Raw genomic sequence first — 20,519 nt, 5'->3', positions numbered from 1 at the left:
GTAGTAGAGCATCAGGGAAGGTGCAGGCTGCCAGTGTGCACATGAGGCAGCTCAAACTTGGTGCTGCAGAAGCTGAGCTACTGCTGGGGATCATGTGTCACTGAGGTCACTTTTAGAGCTCTGCTTTGATTACAAATGCATATTTAGACACAGACGAAGTTCAAATATGCCTGTGTGACACACAATCCACCTTTCTCAGTTCATTCTGTTTTACAGTTCAGTAAAGACTTTGCAAGTCTCAAAGGTAAAACCTGTGCTACAGAGAGGGTCTTCATCCATGACACAATGCCACTACCACTGATGTTCTGTTATCTGAGTGCTGAGTAACCAGACAAACCGAAAAGGAATGCACTTCCACCACTCCACTGCTTCTTATTGCATTTGCCCTTCCATGTTCTCTACCGCTGCTGTGCCTATTTCTTACTCAGGAGCAATAACTTGAAGGTCAGCTGTATTCTTCACATCCAACTCCCATACAACTGCTGCCATTTCTGCTACAGAGCTGGCTCCAAGCTTTAAGTTTTTCTTCCCCCAGTGCTGCTACCTGCTCTGAGCACCACTCCATAGGGAAAAAAGAAAAGAAAAAGAGTGAAGGGAGCTCTGGGGGTGGTAGGTACAGAAAGAACCACAGATTGGTGGGGGTTGGAAGGGAACTCCTGGAAATTATCTAGTCCAAGCCACCTGAGGTTCACTTAACTCAGGTTGCCCAAGGTCGTTATCCAGGCAGGCTGGGAATCTCTCCAGAGGAGACTCTACATCCTCTCTGTGCAGCCTGTTCCAGTGTTCCAAGGAAGAACACTACGGGGCTAGAGTCAAACAGAAGGTTCCTTGGAGTGTGATTCCGCTACAATGCGTCAGCCTAACAATAGCATGTGTTTCCAGGTCACGTAGGTACAGCTTGCAATTAGGCAGCAGAGGTAGCCATTTCCCTTCTTATGCTATATACTTTAAAATGTCATCAAACCAAAGGTCTGAGAACGGATGACCCAGAGTGCAGATTCATAGACCATTACAGAAGACATGAGCAGGAATTTCCAATCTCACAGTATTCACTGAGCTGTCAAATGGGAGCAAACAGTGAATGGAGACACAGATCCCTTCCTCTGAGTTTCCCAGAGTTTGCAAACAAACATGAAGCACTAGTGGCAAGATGTGCCCAGACACACAAATCTATTTAATATATATCCCATTTCTGGGTTGCCGCTGCGGCTGTTCTTCCTTCTGTAAGAGATCACAGCAACTGAGAGAGAATTTTCAAGAGGTTTGTTGACTTAGAGCACAACCCTATTGCCAGCACCTATTGCTTTGAGTTCTGAGATGGACTTGAAAATATTCATGGGAAGTATTTATAAGTGTAGTAATCACAGCAGAGATCTCACTGAATAAAAGCTGTTTTCCAGGAGTGCTTCCAACCAAAAGCACTGCCAAATGCTTGCTATGGCAGCCTCGAATACAGGCACCTCCGACTGCAGAAGCAGATTTCAGCACTAGCCTTCACTACAACATGTTCTGACACCAGAAGTTACAGGCTGCTAGAATAGTGCTATTGATCCTATCAAGCAAACACAGACATCTCCCTTTCTACAGCAAAAATATCAATTACTTTGGGAGACAATGAGGAATGCAGCAGCAGACATGTGGAACTGAACATCATCTTTTCAATTCTTACCTATAAACCTGCCAACAGGAATTGATTAAATTCACAGAGTTGGTTTGCTGGTTGCTCTTTTTTTCCCAGGCTGACGCACTGATGCTGGTAGGGTGAATTTCTGCATTACCTGGGTCAATATTAGAAAAGTACTGCTTTTACAATTCTCTTCTGCAGTGTGACATCCTCTGTTCCAAAGTGACAACACAGAAGTTAGAGTTCCACCTCCTTCCCAAATTGCTCTTTGTGATTTAATGCAGACAAGGGGCGGATTTCCCTTTTGGTTAATCCTTTAGATCTCAGCTACACAACTTATTCAGCTCACAGTGAATGCCTGCTGCATTTTCATTGTAACCTGAGGAAAATGATTGGTCTAAGGCTGAGATGGACCTGTCACTACAAATAAGAAATTTAAATAAATGATAGCTAAAGTTTTCTACTGTCCACTTTTCTTTTCTCATTCCTTAAACTTTGATTAGTTTTGGGTTTGGTTTTTTTGGGTTTTTTTTTGCAATAACTTCTTGGTATGGCAAGGCAATTCTCCCCCTAGAAGTCTGAGTCACTTTTAATTACTTAAGGTAAATAAACATTCTATCTTACTGCTAAAGTCTGGGGAAAATAAGTTTTCAGAAGCATCCTGTATATCACAGGCCCTTTACTGACAGAAAATAAACACGGGAAGGCAGGGTGGTTGTAGTTAATCTAGTGGTTGTAGCTAATCTAATGGAAGTCAGATGAGATTGAGAAGGAACAAGTGTGAGCACTGAAGTGTTTTTTTAACATGTGTGTTTTTAGGAAAACATCATTTATACTGGGACATGAGTTAAAAAAAACCACAAGCCCAAAGATTTCACAGTGTTCTCCTGCCATGCATGAACTCAAAGATAATAAAGATAAATTTTAGTGTAACAAAATCACATGATCATAGAACGGTTTGGGTTGGAAAGGACTTCTAAAAGTTATCCAGTCCAATTCCCTTGCAGTTAGCAGGGACATCTTCAGATACAGCAGACTGCTCAGAGCCTCATCCAACCTCACCTTGAGTGTTTCCAGGGATAGGGTATCCACCACCTCTCTGAGCATCCTGTGACAATTTTACCACATTATCATAAGAAATTTCTTCCTTACCTCTAATTTGAATCTCCCTCTTTAGTTTAAAACCATCACCCATTATTATAACAGGCCCTGGCAAAATGTCTAACACCATCTTACATCTTACAGGCTCCCTGAAAGGCTCCCTAGAGCCTTCTTTTCTCCAGGCTAAACAACCCCAACTCTCAGTCTGTGCTCAAAGCAGAGGTGTTCCAGCCCTCTGGTCATTTTTGTGGCTGCCTCTGGAGCCACTCTAAGAGGTCCATGTCCTTCCTGTGTTGGATAATGTACTCCAAGAGAGGTCTCAGCAAAGCAGAGTAGCAGAATCTTCTCCCTTGAATGACTGGCTACAAAATCAAAGTCTATTCATAATCCCTAGTATGACCTTTCACAACACAGTCTCTTCTGTCTCCCCAGAACAATCATAATCATAAAAGTAGCTGCAACTTTTAAGTGTACCTTAACTGCACTAATCAATACTGATATAATTTTACAGCCTGAAATGCAACCAAAACCTTGTATTTCAATCTAACACTGAGCTTTCAGCCTACTGCTTTTCAGATTTCCCAAGTTTCCTACACAAATCTCTCTCAGCGTTTTGGAAGTATTATAAATCCTCTGTTGTTTTTCGCAGACTTGAACAGAACTTGTCTAATCCCCTATCCCTTTCCATGAGTGGGTTAAGGCCTATTTGTCTGCCTGTTTTCTAGATCACAAGGTGAGAGCTTTAAAGCTTTCCCTCATCCTGGGGCAACTGCCAAACGTAGCCTCTTGCTATAGCTTGCAGGTGTGACCCAGAGCCTTGTTCCTTACCAGACTCAGGGGGAAAGGCCAAGTTACCTTGTGTGTGTTTATGTCCAAAACCAAAATAGAACTACACACAACCACCGTGCATGGTAGCTCTGCCAGGTCTAAGTAATGCAGACCAGGATTTCTGAGCACAAATTTCTCTTTTCCAGCAAACCCTGCCCCGTTTTTTCTTAAGGAAATATTTTATGCACCAAAGCACATGGCAGACCTTGCAGTGCTATGGCTTCGAAGCCAAATTTAAACCAGACACATTAAAATATACAATGGGTGCTTTCACTTACTGAGTCCAGATGTAGCTCTGAAAAGAGCTTTACATAGTTTTAGAGGTCCCCCCCATCGATTGCTTTTCAGTTGACAATTCAGAAGCGCATATGGCACTGCTTAAATAGCTTCCAGGATTTTCAGCTTGACAGCAACAACACAGCAATGCTGAGTGCAAGTCTGAGCTTTTCCCAGTTTCCCACTTCTCCCAGAGTCAAAAATTACTCTCTGTGCTTTGTTCTATTTTCCTCTATGCTGAAGCTCTAGATTATTTAACATGGGGGAAAAAAATGTATCAATTAAACACACTCCTTTCTTTAAATAAAATATGTATGCACAATAAAGCTTTTCCTTACCAGCTTCTGACTAACTGCCTCATTACTTGGCTCTCCAGTTGATCTGAAAGGGATGGAGGAGGCTCCTGCTAGACATCTAGACAAGCAAACAGATTTCCTGCTCTATAAACAAGTGACAAGATGTAAAAAAAAGCTTCACCACTGCTTACAATGAAGCAGTTATGTTGGTCCCATGCCTACCCACAGGCTCGTTAGGATTCACAAACAAAAAGTGTTACATAAACTGTACCATGACGCTACAAATGAAATCATTCCTATAGATGTATCTGCATAGCAGCCACATCTCCTCAGGCTGTGAGATGGCTTCAGTTATGTGAGCGTGGCAAAGCACTGGCCCAGTTTGTCCACAGCGGTTGTGAGGTCTCCTTCTCTGTGGGGACTCCAAACCTGCTGTTCTGGGTGACTCTGCTTTAGCACGGGGAGTTGGACTAGATGGTCTCTGGGATTTCTTCCACTCCCCATCCTTCTATGATACCAAATCAGAGTCCTAAGGGCCACCAGAAGAACTGGTATTGGCTGGTGACCAGACATACAAAGCTTAAGTATACGAGGACTAAGTAAGGGTTTTATGGCCTGAAAGCATGACTTTATAAATACGGTGGGTCCAGCCATTGTTACTTATCTGACAAGATTCGTGAGTGCTACAATAAGATTTTAAAGCTGTGTCCTGCTTCTGTCTACACAACTCAGTAACCAGAAAATGAACTAATCCAGCTGAATTGGCCTGGAACAGATTTTCTAAACAGCTTTTATCAGCTGTATTCAGTAGCTGTTGGCAAATCTTCCCATTTCCATTATATTATCTCAAAATGAAGGTCAGCATGAAAAGGTAACTGCAGGACACAATGTCTTGAATGCCACTGCCATCATTAGCCTCTGCGCGGTGACCTTTGTTTTTAGCTTTTGTCCTGTTGATTTTTTGTATCTCACAAATACTGGAGTGGGAAGCTCTGCAGCAGTGATCACGACTGAAAAGACACTTCACAAATTTCACATGTGAACTGAACACAAACATAGAGGCCAACTACACTAAGTGTTCAACACAGCAGAAAAAACACAGCAAAAAGTATTTTCTCAGGAACATGGACTGCAAATCCCCTGGCTTCAGTGATCTATTCATCCATAGCAGCTGAGAATGATAGAAAAACACACCTCATGCAGCGGAGTTCAGGACAGTCCAACAGTTCCTCATGGTCAGTTCACTATCAGTCTGCAGTAAACACTTCACATCTTGCATGAGAACTTTGCTGCTGGAACATGTACACCCTCCTCTACTTATACTTCAAAGAATTCACCAATTCTAGCTCCTCAAATGGAAATGAAAAGGAAGTGTGTACAATTCTTTTCCATCACCCCTTTTTTTTCCCTTTAAGAGACCAAATGATAGAAGCATATAGTCATCTAGAGTCTCAGGTGCATGTCATTCCTCCTTTTCCTTAGGGCTGTCCTTAGCACCCCAAAATGCTCAGAATGGCTTATGAAATTCAAGTCAAAATAGAAATCACAAAATACATAGGTGAAGCCAAAGAAATTAAAGGACTTAAAAGCAGACTTCTGCTTTTCCCACTGCATCCTAACAAGTGCTGCTGCTCTGGTTTCCAAACACCAAGCCAGAGGCTTTTTGAGCTGCAACAAGTTCTGTACATCTGATCATTGATAAAAGCACCTTTCTGTCACCTCTCCATAGATCTACTTCCTGCACTGTTCAGCACTATCTGTGTGTCTGGGTCAGGCACAGTAATCTCTCTCAAAGGGCCACCACCCAGAGGGCAGGAAAACCCAGCCCACCATGTCTACAGCTCAGCCTGAGTGAAGGCCCAGGACACAAAGTGTTTAATATGTTAATGTCATCAGTCAGACACAATCCACAGACATCTGGCACTTCTCTACATCAGTGTCTTTCCAAGATAAAAAGCCTTACAAATTCAAATCAATATTTTAACTACTGCATTAAATTAGCACCTTTCTGTTTCACATCTAACCCCAACTGTTTTCTGTCCTCAAACTGACCTGCCTGGGGAAGTGATCTCAATACCATATGCCACTGCTTACCCAAGCCAATCCAGATCTCTTGCTTGTCCTTGTCAACAACAGGGCACAGAAAGCTGCCAGGGATTTGCTAGCAGCAGCACCCTAACCAGCGTATTTAATACAGTCCAGACAGACAGATTTTTGTGCTGGGCATGACAGCCACAGGCATTAATCTCTGAAATTCAGAACAGTGTTCTCTGAATCCGAGAATCATCTTTAGGACACTTGCCATAAGCCATCTTGGAGGAAGACGGTCAATCTCATTTCTTGTCTTTGTCCAGTATTGATGCACACACTTGGTAAACCCCAAACTCACACCATGTACCCGGTGCTTCCATCTCTTTTAATCCAAGCATCTCATAAAAATCATAAAGAGAGATAGCTTCCACTTTCAAAGACTTCATATTTCACTGCAGCAAGTCCACAAAAGCCTCAGTCTTTTAAATACAAACTACTCAGACCCCATCTCATTAACTCATAAACCACAATGCCATTTAGTGTGTGCCAGCACTGCTTTTCTCTCTGTGAATGAGCTTTGAAAATTCAAAAGGGAAGTAATTTCAGAAGCAGAGATTACTCTTAGTTATAAAAAAAGTAATAAAACAGTGCCTGCAGGCATTAAAATCTTCAAAATCAGCACATCTTAAGGCTACTAATCACAGAAGATGCACAAGCTCAAGAACACACAATAAATTTGTCAGAGATCTTCACAGTCATATGATGAGGCACTCTGGATTGAGCAAGGCACTGCATCGTTGCAGCAGTGAAGCCCAGCATGAGCACAGACAAAAGAATAAAACTGCCTGGAAGATAAATTGCAAGAGGAATTAAGAGGACTAAGAAGACACATGAACAATAACTATCTGGAGAATGTTAAGTATACCTGAAAGGGATACATATGGGAGAAGCAGCACATCCATAAAAACAATGGTTTTCAACTCAATTTGCAGCAGCACAGCAGAGATTGAAGGCAGGCACAAGGCACAGCTCAGAAAAACAAACCTAGCATCAAATTGGAAGTTTAAGTAGGTATCCAAGCTTTCCTAAAGACTGCATCAGGGGAACTCCACTGTGTTATTGGAGAATTACAGAACAGCTGGGGTTGGAAAGGACTTTAAATATCATCTAGTTCCAATCTCCCTGCCACGGGCAGGGACACCTTCCACTAGACCAGGTTGCTCAAAGGCCCATCCAGCCTGACCTTGGACACTCCCAGGGATGGGCCAGGTTGGATGGCCTTTGAGTACTCAGATTGAACCCACCGATCTTAAGATGGATTCCATGATACTTTCCAACTCAGACTCTATGTCTGCTCTCCGAACAAGGGAAGAGAGATTTGTGTCAGGATGTTCTTCTGATGAACATGAAGAACACAAATTTCAAAGGGCAGCAACCCATTAATGTATGAGGAATCCAATTGCAAACAACAGATGGCATAACATTTTCTTTTCTCCTAACGAGAATATTCATTTTTTTCTTTCGCTATTACTCTCCATTCCAAACTCAAACAATGAAGGACAGGTACATACCCATGAGACTGTCCCTGTAAGAAGTTGTTAACTCTTTCATATGCCTAAAATGACTACAATTATTAAAAGACTGAAGGACATATTTCAACCCTTTCAAAGATTCTTGCAGCTATTAGGACCAAGAATTGAGTCACATTTTGAGAGAAATTATGTTAAAATGTTTAATTCCCACTCTTGTTTCCTTCCCTCTATAATTTAACCCAACACTGCATGAAAGATTTGCAGAACACTAATAACTTGCTATTGGATTTCATGAAATATTATACTTTATTTACAGTAACTTTCAACCTGTTTTAACAGCTCTTATTATCTCTACTTAAATACAGTTCAAGCATCATATGTGAAGCCAAAACATATACTTAAAGAAGATTCATGAAGTTCAGTAGCCTGAACTTCTACTGCTCAAATCCTGTCTAAAGCAACTTACCCTGACCTATATTTAAAGGATACCTTTTAAAATGATTATTCCATTTTTTTTCTGGGAGAAACTAAGGCTGTCCTCTAGTATCACTCTCAAGTAGTCAATGTGTGTCTTCAGGGGTTAGTTTCTGCACTGGCACACCATAACACCTCTTCTGAGGACCATAGAGAAGTTGTTTAAATCTCCAGTTACAGTATTTAAAAAAAAAAAAAAAAAAAAAAAAAAGAATCTTTAACCAAAATCTGTGCTGTAAATGCACAGCTAATTTTCTTCATTCACTAGTAAAATGTACACAGCCTTGGATATATTATTTGTGGTTTGGTTTTCCCTTTAATCTTAAATTCAGATTAAATTAGTACTTTCAAGAAACCCCATGAGACTTCTCATTAGTGGAAAATCTGCCATGGCTTGAAGGCAAAATTCAGGAATGGAAATATCTAGTCTACATTTAATTTCGTATGCTAGTAGCACAGGACAAAACAAGTTCCCTGCATTAAGAATGCTAACGTCGTGGCTTTCAAAATACAGTTAGTTGTAAATCAGCAAAATGCAATATAGTAATTTTTCTTCCACTAAGAAGATACTATTAGAAAACAAAACACAAAGCACTGGTAAAGAAAAGCAAGAGATGGCAAGGAATTCATCTTGGAAAGATGGCAGGGATATGCATGCCATTGTCCAAAACCAACTAGCTTTTATTATATTTTCCTGAGAACCTTGGAGTTTTTTTCTTCCTCCTTCAGAAATTAAGTTCTGGAAAAATCCGACATCCATTTTTTTTCCACAGACTTCACATATCCCAGATACTCTCAGCACCTATCAGGCAGTCTTTGGGTGAGAGACTGTGGGTGCAGCTCACGTGCCCATTCTGGTTTGGGTGGAGATGGTGGGGCAGTGGCAGCTCTGCAGTGCCACAGCTGCAGCCTATCAAGTTAAGGAAGCACAGAAAATCATGGAATGCTTTGGGTTGAAAGGGCCCTTTAAAGGTCATCCAAGTCCCCGGCAGTAAGCAAGGATATCTTCATACAAGCTCCATATAATCTGACCTGGACTGGTTTCAAGGATGAGGCATCCACCACCTCTCTGAGCAAACTGAGCCAGTGTTACACCACCCTCAGTGTAAAAAGCATTTTTCTTATATCTAGTCTGAATCTCTCCTATTTTAACACCCTGCTCTGCAAATGGAAGGGCTGAACAGGGATGCTACACCTCCTTGGTCTTCACTTCTGTTCCCACCCTGCTGAGCATTTGGCATTGACTCACGACCCCCAGTGCATCCCCCCCCCCCAGGCCATCCCAGCAGCCACTTGGCTTTGGAGTGAGGAGCTGAAGCAAGCAGCAGTGAGGACACAGAACTCAGCCCCAAATGCTTCAATTGCTGTTCTGATACACCTGTATTGGGTCACCAAGCAGAGATGTGAACAGCAGAATCATAGAAGATGGGATGGGGTTATTAAAGCAAAGAGGGCTTTAACAGAGGTGCTGGGTAGCAACACAGCAATCACCTCCTACAGGCAACATCCTGGCAAGGCTGCATGCAGCTCTTGCCATCCATGTAAAATAAGAACTGCCTGCAGCACTCAAGCCAATAAAATAAAACTCAAATGCTTTTCCTTGTGGAGAATCCTGATTACTGTTTCCTATGATTCATCTGCAAACTCAAAACCTCCAGTGCTAAACAAGATGATGGAAGCAGAGGGAAATTATTATTGAAAAAGCAAAATGTCATCTCTAGACATGATGAAATGCCAACACCTAAGCCTGAACCATCAAGGCAAAGAAAGTAACTAAAAGGAAAGAAAAAAACCTCTCCACACTTCACATGGGAACCACAGAACGGTGGGGGTGAAAGGGACCACTGGAGGTTATCTAATTCAACATCCCTACCAAGGCAGGGTTATCCAAAGCAGCTTGTCCAGGATCAGATTCCAGGAAAATTTGGAGTTTGTCCAGAGGAGACTTCCACAACCTTTCTGAGCAGCCTGTTCCGATATTCCAGCAGCTTCACAAGAAGGAACATTGTTCCTCATGTTTAGGTAGAGTTACATGTGTTGCAGCTTGTGCCCACTGTCCCTTGTCGTGGCATTGGACACTAATGAAAAGTATCTGGCCCTATCCTCTTGCTTCCAGTCCTTTAGATATTGATCAGCATTGACAAGATCCCCTCTCAGTCTTCTCTTCTCCAGGCCAAACAACCCCAGGTCTCTCAGCCTTTCCTCATCAGAGAGATGCCCCAACTAGCAGCCTGCCAGGGTAACACTGGCAGATACCAAAATTCAGACAAGTATGAGACACTGACCAAAGTATCAAAGTATTTAGAGAAAACAAGTTCAAACCATTTGCTTCATATGCAGGATCTGCCCGAGAGCCAGGACTTACAAATTCTGCACGTGCCCGAAACAAGCAGGCTCAAAAAGGAAAGGTTTCCATCTGTAATAGGGTTAAATATCAAGGCGAAAGTGCTGTTTTCCCACTATAGTTGTAATCCTCTTCTGCTGAGTGTTTCTTTGGTAAATAGAAATTAAAAAAAAATAAGCAAAAGGTATTTACTTTGTTGAAAAAATATTTACACAAATTCAATTTAAAAATAAACATTCATTGTCAAGTAAACTTTAGAGATTATACTTGGCATCTTAACCACTAACTTTGAAGTTTCCTTTCAGTTTGGTTTATTCAAGGTAGCTTCAAAGATAAATAGTTGAGGCATCCTGAGGAAACCCACTTCCAAGCTTCCGCAGGCAGCTGCAGATGTTCTAATGTACTGGAATCTCTGTGCTTGCCCAGTAATTGGTCCTAGTGCATTACACCAACCATAGCCGGATTCTGACACACTCCTTATAACACACCTGGATCTAGCCATGCTACCATTCTCTATCCCTGTGCTATAGAACTCCCCCAGCCACTGTGTTTGCAATCTCTTTAGTATTTTACATAGCACAGAGTAGGAAGGAATACCCCAACCACTGCAACCTTTTCATCTGGCAAAAAAGAATTAAGTATCCCAAGCCTGCATTTGCTCTGCTTTCACAGAAGTAAACTGCCAAGCTTTACTCATTGCAGATAATATTTAGAGACAAAATTACAGTCTACAGTCTAGCACAGGTCATTCTTCCACAGAGATTTTTTCCTGACAAAGCAAAATTCTTAAGTATTTTAGAAAAAAGGACAATGTAGTTCCATTTTCAAACAGTCAAACTGAAAAGTCCATCAAAACCAGTTCTCCTTTTGCCTGTAACACTGAAATTTCAAATAATTTGAGAACCATGACCATTTACAAAAACAATAAAACCATGTATGGAGTGATAAATACTATGAGAAATATAATTCTTCACTCTTTTGCACAGATTTGGCCACAAACATGAAACAAAGGTAATAATGACAAGTCTCAATAGAACTTTAAGCTGCCAGTCCTATTTGGTCTGGAAGTCAAGCAGTCACCCCACCCAAAGGGCTTCCCTGAATAAAAACTTTCATTGCTGTGATTACCCACCAGAGTCATCACAGTCTGCTTCCAGTCAGTAGTGGAACATGTTGGGTGTTTTAACTTTTAAAACTGTCATTTTTCTGTGGTATTTAAAAATCAAAACATGTATGAAATGGGAAGGCATTTGCACTGGGAGGCATTTGCACTGACCAGTTTCCCTCTTTTGCTGATCTGCTCCAGGTTTCGCACTCTATTAATTTATCAATGGCCAAACTGAACTTGAGAACACAAGTTAAAATCACTTGGGAAGTGTAATTAGGAGAAAACTGAAAATGTACAGCTATGTTTAATATGAAAGCAGCTCATCAAGCACTTGTAGACTCCCTAACTCAATATTGCCTTGTGATTGGAGGGGAAAAACTGATTTTGGCTTTTTAACTTTGATTTTTCAAATTCTCAAAACTTTAGCTGTTTTCTATAACACTTTTAACTGGTAACAGAAGGTGACATTTGTCATTGTTTTGGAAAGTCTTTGGTCTGAGTTTGAAACAGTCACTACAAGCTGAAGAGGGAAGTTTAAATATCAGGCTATCTGTATACCAAACCGTTTGCTTCCTGCTCACCCATACTGCAGTTCTTGTGGTTCTTGCTGGCTCTACATATTTTGGTATTGGCACTAAGCTTTGTGATGGCTGCTTGCTAGAGCCAAAGTGCTTTTTAAAGCATCCCTCAAACATCTATCTCCTGGAATTCCTTCTGCACAAAAGTTATCATCTAATTAAGATGAAAGTAACTTCCTTTTGTGATGAAATGTGAATCATTCTCCTGTACGCCCACCTCTTCATCTCTAAATAAAGCTTTCCGCCTGTACACAATTCATGACCGAACATATAATGCAGAGAATAGAGTCATACAGAGCCTAATGAGCAAAACAAGCTGCAGTCAGGCCCGCTGGCATGTACCTACAGGAGGCTGGAAAAGCAATTGGTGTTTATTTTACACTATGCAAAAAAAAAACAGACCAGAAGGGCCACACTCTTACATTAAACCATGATGCAAGACAACAAAGAATCACAGAATCATAGAATGGTTTAGGGTGAAGGGATCTTAAAGATATTCTAGTTCTATGCTCCCTGACACAGGTGGGGACACATCACACTAGACCAGGTTGATCAAGGCCCCACTCATCTTAGCTTGGACGCTTCCAGGGTTGCTTCTCTGGGCAACCCGTTCCAGTGCCTCACCACCCTCATGACAAAGAACTTCTTCCTGATGTCTAATCTAAATCTGGCTTCTTCCAGTTTGAAGTGGTTATCACTCACCCTGTTACTACATGCCTTTGTATAACATCCCTCATGAGCTACCCTGGAAGCCCCATTCAAATACTGAAGACCACAGTGAGATCTCCCTGGAGCCTTCTCCAGGCTGAACAATCCCAACTCTCACCCTGTCCTCACAGGAGAGGTGCTCCAGTCCTCTGATCACCTCCATGGTCTCTTCTGGACCCACTTGAACAGTTCCTCTTGTGTTGAAGGCTCCAGAACTGAACTGTTGTCCTATACTATAAATATGTGTTTTAACTAACATTCTAACAGCAACTAATTGCATCAGCATGTATTAGATTTACAAACAACACCACTTTACCTCACAAATGCCATCATCCATGATCCAGGTGATGAGCTGTCATATAGCACAATGCTAACTTGCCAACAGACAATAACCTGCATCCAGCACCACCTTCCTGTGCAGTTATCAGTAAATGACAGCCCTCTGGACTGACTTATGATAAACCAATCTGAGGAACAACATAACTTATCTCTTCTTAAACAAACTGGCCACTTCTGATGAGCCAATTCAACTGGTTAAAGTTTCCTAACATGAGGGTACAAATAAGGAGAAGTTCCAACACTCAACCCTCTCACAGCAGTTCTCTCAATCTCAGGCAGTCTGATGCAATGCAAAGTAGGAATTGCAGCAGTTTTGACTCAGATGTGTTTTGTCTGCTTTCGTGGAAGGATTTAACCACGTTCAATTACTTAACTGCAGTCTAAAATGAAGTGTGGTGCCTTTTATTTCTGAGGTAGCCTGATCTGAAGTGTCTTTAGAGTGCAGGGATTCCTACATGGAACAAAAAATGAATTTTATTCTTGCATTTATTTTCCTGTTTTTGAAAACAAAACTAAAACTCCCAAATATTTAAATACAGAAAAAATGTCTGAGCGACTCACAAACACAAGCAATTCTAAACACAACTACGGACCACTACAGAGAGAAAAGCAAAGGGGAGGACACTTACAGAATTGTAGACTGAGGCTCAGAAAGGCTAATAAGGCTGCCAAAGCCAGCAAGATCAGAAAGCGGTTTCGGAAAAGCATTATTATTTGTTCTGCTTCCTCTTCATGGTTTCATCTTCATATATCAGTGGTGCCTACAAACAACAAAACCTTGGTGAATATACTTCAAATGCGGCAGCTAACGCACAGAAAACTAAACCATCCTTTTGACAGTGTCAAAATTATTTCTGAGAGGCAAAAATGTGAAATAACTCAAATGGGTGGCAGCACTACCAATAAATTTTCCTCACTGCTGATAAGATAAACCGTTTTTGCACATGATAGAACTTATAAGTAAATAATTTTTCAAAAGGCCATTTTCCTTAAAATGAAGGTTTTTTCTTCTGCTAATGCAGGGTTAACGCCCATGTGATAACATGGTCAACAGTTCATTAACAAAAGTCTCTTGCTCCTGTGCAACACAACTCCTAACAAGAACATTATTAGTTTTGGTAAATCGTCCATAGAAACAAAATAATTCCATAACACATTTAATCAGATCACACACACACTTCTAAATGCATGCTAAGAGTTAGTTTCTCTACCTAGTAGCCCTGTCACTGAAGCTAAATTCACAATTCTTATTTAAGAGAATAAAAAGTAAGAATAATTACCCATGTCACTATGCTGAGAATGGAAAAATATATTGATTTAAGATTAACACTTGGAATAATTCCATGTAATAATATTTTTAGACAGCTGTTTTGATGAGGATATTTTAAAATCAATGTAAAAAAAAAAAGGCCAAAAACCCAACACAGCCCTCTCCTGAAAATACCAAACAAGAAGCTCAATCAGTTAAAAACACACTTTTACTTGCAGAATTACTTCCCAAAGCACAAGAATTTGCCCAAGTGCCCTGTTTTCACAGATGTCCATTTCCCACTGGAAACCAGCTCTGTGTAAGGCCTGGGGTGGGGGGCGCGAGGGGGAGTTGCTCTCAAACACATTCTTTACTTCAAACAACCGGCTGCTGTTACATGCAAGAGATGCCTTTTCCTAGCACTGACAGTGCATTGCAGGAAATTGATTAGTCTTGAAAGGAATCTTCCGAGATTCCCGGATCCTTTGAACTGAGCTCTGTTTATGACACGCATCCAAAACATGTCAATGGAAAAAAACCCTTTTCCCTCACCACTAGTTCTTTCTGCCCTAGCATTTATTTGCTCACCAGAAGAGATATCTCTTGATTCCTTCCTGCTTGTGAGAATGAAAAGGCTTACATATGCACGTAATTAACATGTATTTATCATAGCTCTTCTGCCCTGCAAAAACTGTCCACCTTGTCAAGATTTTAATCTCTGTCCTTGAGAACTGATAAAAATCTCAAAACTTTGGATTTTTTCTTCCTCAATTAATTTTCTCATTAGTATTTGAAAATTGCTCCTGAATTGCTGGACATACTTTATCTATTGTGGTCAGTCATCAGAAGAGTTATGGGATCTACGAGTTGGCACGAGGTGACTTTCATAGTAGGAAGCAAAGACCCAGAACAAAAGTGGTGATCCTCCAGAAATTAAGGCAGTGAGACCTGCAGTAAGTGAAATGAATCATACATGTGCGCTTTGCTGGACTGAGGTCTTCCCATCATTATTTGGAGAATTACTTTTACAGCTTTTGGAGACAGTGGGAAAGCAGAAAGAACTGGTGCTGCTAAGAAGCAAGAAACCAGAGCTATTACAGCATTTTCCCAAAATGCCAATAGCACCACAAATGGCATGTGCAAGCAGCAATAAAAGTTACATTTAAAAAAAGAGAAACAGAAGGAATGATTTTAACAGTCTCAGTGACACAGAATCATCGCTCGGAACTCCATACTGGAAAAACTATGCTGAAACTGAACTAAACCACTGAAACTAAACAAAGCTGAAGGGCAGAAAGTAAAAGGATTAGTGTATACAAAACATCGCAGAGAGAGAATAAAGCACTTAAAGCAGACAGATGGAAGAACAGAAGGGGAACCACAGGAAAAAGCAAAATTAGACTTAGCAGGGAGGAGAAGGTAAAAAAATCTATTAAAAATCTCCCGGGAACAAGAGGTCTCGAGCACAGCCACCACTCATTAATACTACTGCTGCGTTTAAAAGTTGACACAATAAATGAAAAATGGCAAGATTGGAATAAAGGAGCTTATACACAGCTCAAATTAGCAAAATGTTTCAGAGAAAAAGCTTCATTCGCCTTAAATCTTAATTGTAAACTCTGAAGTTTTAAAACATTTAGTTTAGAATCACAGAATCATAGAATCAACCAAGTTGGAAGAGACCTCCAACATCATCCAGTCCAACCTATCCCCCAGCCCTACCTAGTCAACCAGACCATGGCACTAAGTGCCTCAGCCAGGCTTTTCTTGAAGACCTCCAGGGACGGTGCCTCCACCACCTCCCTGGGCAGCCCATTCCAATGGGAAATCACTCTCTCTGGCAAGAACTTCCTCCTAACATCCAGCCTAGACCTCCCCTGCCACAACTTGAGACTGTGTCCCCTTGTTCTATTGCTGGTTGCCTGGGAGAAGAGGCCACCCCCCCACCTGGCTACAATGTCCTTTCAGGTAGTTGTAGACAGCAACGAGGTCACCCCTGAACCTCCTCTTCTCCAGGCTAAACAGGCCCAGCTTCCTCAGCCTCTCCTCATAGGATTTGTGCTCCAGGCCCCTCACCAGCTTCGTTGCCCTTCTCTGGATGTGTTCCAGCACTTCAAAATCTCTCTTGAATTGAGGGGCCCAGAACTGGACACAGCACTCAAGCTGTGGCCTGACCAGTGCTGAGTATAGGGGAAGAATAACCTCCCTTGTCCTACTGGCCACACTGCTCCTGAGCCAGCCCAGGATGCCATTGGCTCTCTTGGCCACCTGAGCACACTGCTGGCTCATCTTCAGCTTACTATCTATCAGTACCACCACGTCCCTTTCCTCCTGACTGCTCTCCAGCCACTCAGTCCCCAGCCTATAGCGCTGCTTGGGGTTGTTGTGGCCAAAGTGCAGAACCCTGCACTTGGCCTTGTTAAATCTCATCCCATTGGCCTCTGCCCACCCATCCAGCCTGGCCAGGTCCCTCTGCAGGGCTCTCCTACCTTCCAACAGATCAACACCTGCTCCTAGCTTGGTGTCATCTGCAAACTTACTGATGCTGGACTCAATCCCCTCGTCCAGACCATCAATAAAGATATTGAACAGGACTGGGCCCAGCACTGATCCTTGGGGCACACCACTGGTGCCAGCTGCCAACTGGATGTGGCACCATTCACCACCACTCTCTGAGCTCTGCCATCCAGCCAGTTCTTGATCCAGCACAGAGTGAATCTGACCAAACCATGAGCTGCCAGCTTGGCTAGGAGCTTCTTGTGGCAGACAGTGTCAAAGGCTTTGCTGAAGTCCAAGTAGACTACATCCACAGCCTGCCCCACATGCACCAGGCAGGGAATCTGATCATAAAAGGAGATCAGGTTGGTGAGGCAGGACCTGCCCTTCCTAAACCCATGCTGGCTGGGCCTGATCCCTTGGCTATCCTGTAGGTGCTTTGTGATGGCACCCAAGATGACCTGTTCCATGACCTTGCCTGGCACTGAGGTCAGGCTCACAGGTCTGTAGTTTTCTGGCTCCTCCTTACGACCCTTCTTGTGAATGGGTATCACATTGGCAGCTTCCAGTCTTCAGGGACCTCTCCAGTGAGCCAGGACTGCTGATAAATGATGGAGAGTGGCTTGGCCAGCTCAGCTGCCAGCTCTCTCAGCATCCTAGCGTGGATTCCATCCAGTCCCATGGACTTGTGAGGATCCAAATGACACAGCAGGTCCCTTACTGCTCCCTCATGGATTAGAGGGGGACTGTACTGATCCCTGACTCCATCCACCACTTCAGGAGCCCAGCTGTCCTGGAGACAACCTGTCCCACTAGTGAAGATTCAGGCAAAGAAGGTGTTAAGCACCTCTGCCTTTTCCTCATCCTTTGTCACTATTCCCCTCTCTATCTAACAAGGACTGGAGGTTGTCCTTGGCCCTTCTCTTGCCATTCATATATTTAAAGAAACACTTTTTATTTTCCTTGGCAGCTGTGGCCAGCCTGAGCTCCAAGTGGGCTTTTGCCTCTCTAATTTTTCCTCTACAAGACCTAGCAACTTCCTTGAACTTCTCCTGGGACACCTCCCCTCTTTTCCAAAGGTGATACACTCTCTTTTTAATCTTTAATCCCTTCAGCAGCTCCCTGCCCATCCAGGGCTGCCTCCCTCGTCAGCTCATCTTCCGGCTCAGTGGCACTGCCTGCTCCTGTGCCTGCAGGAATTCTTTCTTGAAGTAGGTCCAACCTTCCTGGACCCCTTTGTTTTCAAGGGCTTTTTGCCAAGGAACTTTCTGAGTTAGTTCCTTAAATAGGCTGAAGTCTGCCCTTCGGAAGTCCAGTGTGGAGGTTCTGTTGATCCCCTCCTGGTTTCTCCATGTATTGAAAACTCTATAATTTCATGGTCACTGGACCCCAGGCAGCCTCCAACCACCACATCCCCCACCAGCCCCTCTCTATTTGTGAGCAGCAGGTCAAGCAGGGCTGCTCCCCTGGTAGGCTCACGTAACAGCTGGGATAAGAAGTTGTCTTCCACACATTCTACACATTGCATGTTTAAAATGCAACATTCAAGAAACTACAAAGAAAATGGGAAGATTTTTCTTTTAAATATACTTTGGCAACAAAAATGTTGCTGTATTGCAAGTTACAAGGAAAGGAACTATCTCCTGTTGAGTAGCTGTGAAATAAAAGCCTGTCAATATAATCTGTCACTAGCTCCTATTTCACATCAAGCTGCTGGGAATCAGATGAAGGTATGCAATACAGTACTGCAACCTCTGCTCCTCTTTGCTGGCACATGAGGGACTCGCAGGGACAAACAGCACCTAGCTAGCACATAGCAAGCGCAGGCAGTACAATATCCATTGCGAGCACACACTTGTGAGCACACATTTGTGCACTAAAGAAGATAAAATTGAGCCTGGGGGGAGGGAGATTGACATAAAAAGCTAACCAACCTCATCTCCCCACAACACTATTCTTATATGGATCACAAAAAACACAGCAAAGCAGAGTTTGGATCTTCAGAATATGCTACCACAGTGTAAGAGGTTGCAGTGTTGCAGAGCAACTGCTGCTAACCTGGCATTTAGAGAACACTGATCTTTACCAATTTTCTCTGCCCAGAGGCCAGAGTGCAGGTCATGCCCCTGCCTCACCATCTCCACGATGATTCTCAAAGGTCAGCTCTATCAAACTGATAACACCACCTCACTGATATTCAGGTATGCGCCCTTGCTTCAGAGAAAAGCAGGTAGTTACTGCTTTTAAAGGTGAGTAAGCACCACACTACTGCAGAAGAGGTGGAACTCAGCATGGGAAGCAGCAGGTTTCTGGCAATGCATCTAGCATGTCCTCAAAAAGCTGTGATTTTTGTTAATCCCCAAGAACAGGTCTTTTGCTCAAGACCAAAACAGGCTCAAGTTGCACCAGAGGAAGTTTACATTTGATTGTTTCTGCACTGGAAGCACTTGAATAGGCTGCCCAGGGAAGTGGTGGAGTCACCATCCCTTGGGGTAGTTAAAAGATGTATAGGTATGATGCTGAGGGACATGGTTTAGTGGTAGACTTGGCAGGATTGGGTTAATAGTTAGAACTGATGAACTTTTAGAAAGGTCTTTTCTAAACCAATTCCATGAATGCAGAACTTGACAGACCTACAAAACCACAAAATTACTATAACCGACTGTCACAATCTACATTTAGTCCCTATCTGGGGCTAAACTACAGCAGTTGCCCTATCACCCAGTGACCCCTTTGCAGTTGATGGGTTGCAATGGAATCATATTTAATAAAACAGTTGAACTGCCATCAATAAAGAGCACACAATGCTATACTCAGTTCATCAAATATACTGCGGTCACACTAAAGAAGAAAGCAGCCCGCAGGAGCACAAAGAGGCAGTCACATACACAGTCCAGACAATCTGAAGGACCATCGTTACTAAAGCATCCTGTATCATAGAATCATAGAATCAACCAGGTGGGAAGAGACCTCCAAGATCATCCAGTCCAACCTAGCACCCTGCCCTATCCAATCAACTAGACCATGGCACTAAGTGCCTCATCCAGTCTTTTCTTGAAGACCCCCAGGAACAGTGCCTCCACCACCTCCCTGGGCAGCCCATTCCAATGGGAAATCACTCTCTCTGTGAAGAACTTCTTCCTAACATCCAGCCTAGACCTACCCTGGCACAACTTGAGACTGTGTCCCCTTGTTCTATTGCTGGTTACCTGGGAGAAGAGGCCACCCCCCACCTGGCTACAGCCTCCCTACAGGTAGTCGTAGACAGTAATAAGATCACCCCTGAGCCTCCTCTTCTCCAGGCTAAACAGGCCCAGCTTCCTCAGCCTCTCCTCATAGGATTTGTGCTCCAGGCCCCTCACCAGCTTCGTTGCCCTTCTCTGGACATGTTCCAGCACCTCAACATCCTTCTTGAATTGAGGGGCCCAGAACTGGACACAGGACTCAAGCTGTGGCCTAACCAGTGCTGAGTACAGGGGAATAATAACCTCCCTTATCCTGCTGGCCACACTGTTCCTGATGCAGGCCAGGATGC

The 20,519-nt window shown here is 42.8% G+C and overlaps 1 protein-coding gene across 5 annotated transcripts in view; it reads right to left on the bottom strand.

Moving 5' to 3' along the window:
• Positions 1-20,519, bottom strand: part of PXYLP1 (2-phosphoxylose phosphatase 1) — a 68,635-nt gene that overhangs the window by 27,752 nt on the left and 20,364 nt on the right. For all 5 annotated transcript variants that reach the window (XM_064152756.1, XM_064152759.1, XM_064152754.1 and 2 more), the window contains one exon: positions 13,869-14,000. In XM_064152756.1, the coding sequence (XP_064008826.1) occupies positions 13,869-13,947 (79 nt within the window). In that variant the 5' untranslated portion in view covers positions 13,948-14,000. The remainder of the gene's footprint in view (positions 1-13,868; positions 14,001-20,519) is intronic.

The sequence above is a fragment of the Pogoniulus pusillus genome, chromosome 13, assembly GCF_015220805.1.
Source record: "Pogoniulus pusillus isolate bPogPus1 chromosome 13, bPogPus1.pri, whole genome shotgun sequence".
NCBI classification, from domain to species: Eukaryota; Metazoa; Chordata; class Aves; order Piciformes; family Lybiidae; genus Pogoniulus; species Pogoniulus pusillus.
This window is presented reverse-complemented; position numbering and strand designations above follow the sequence as displayed.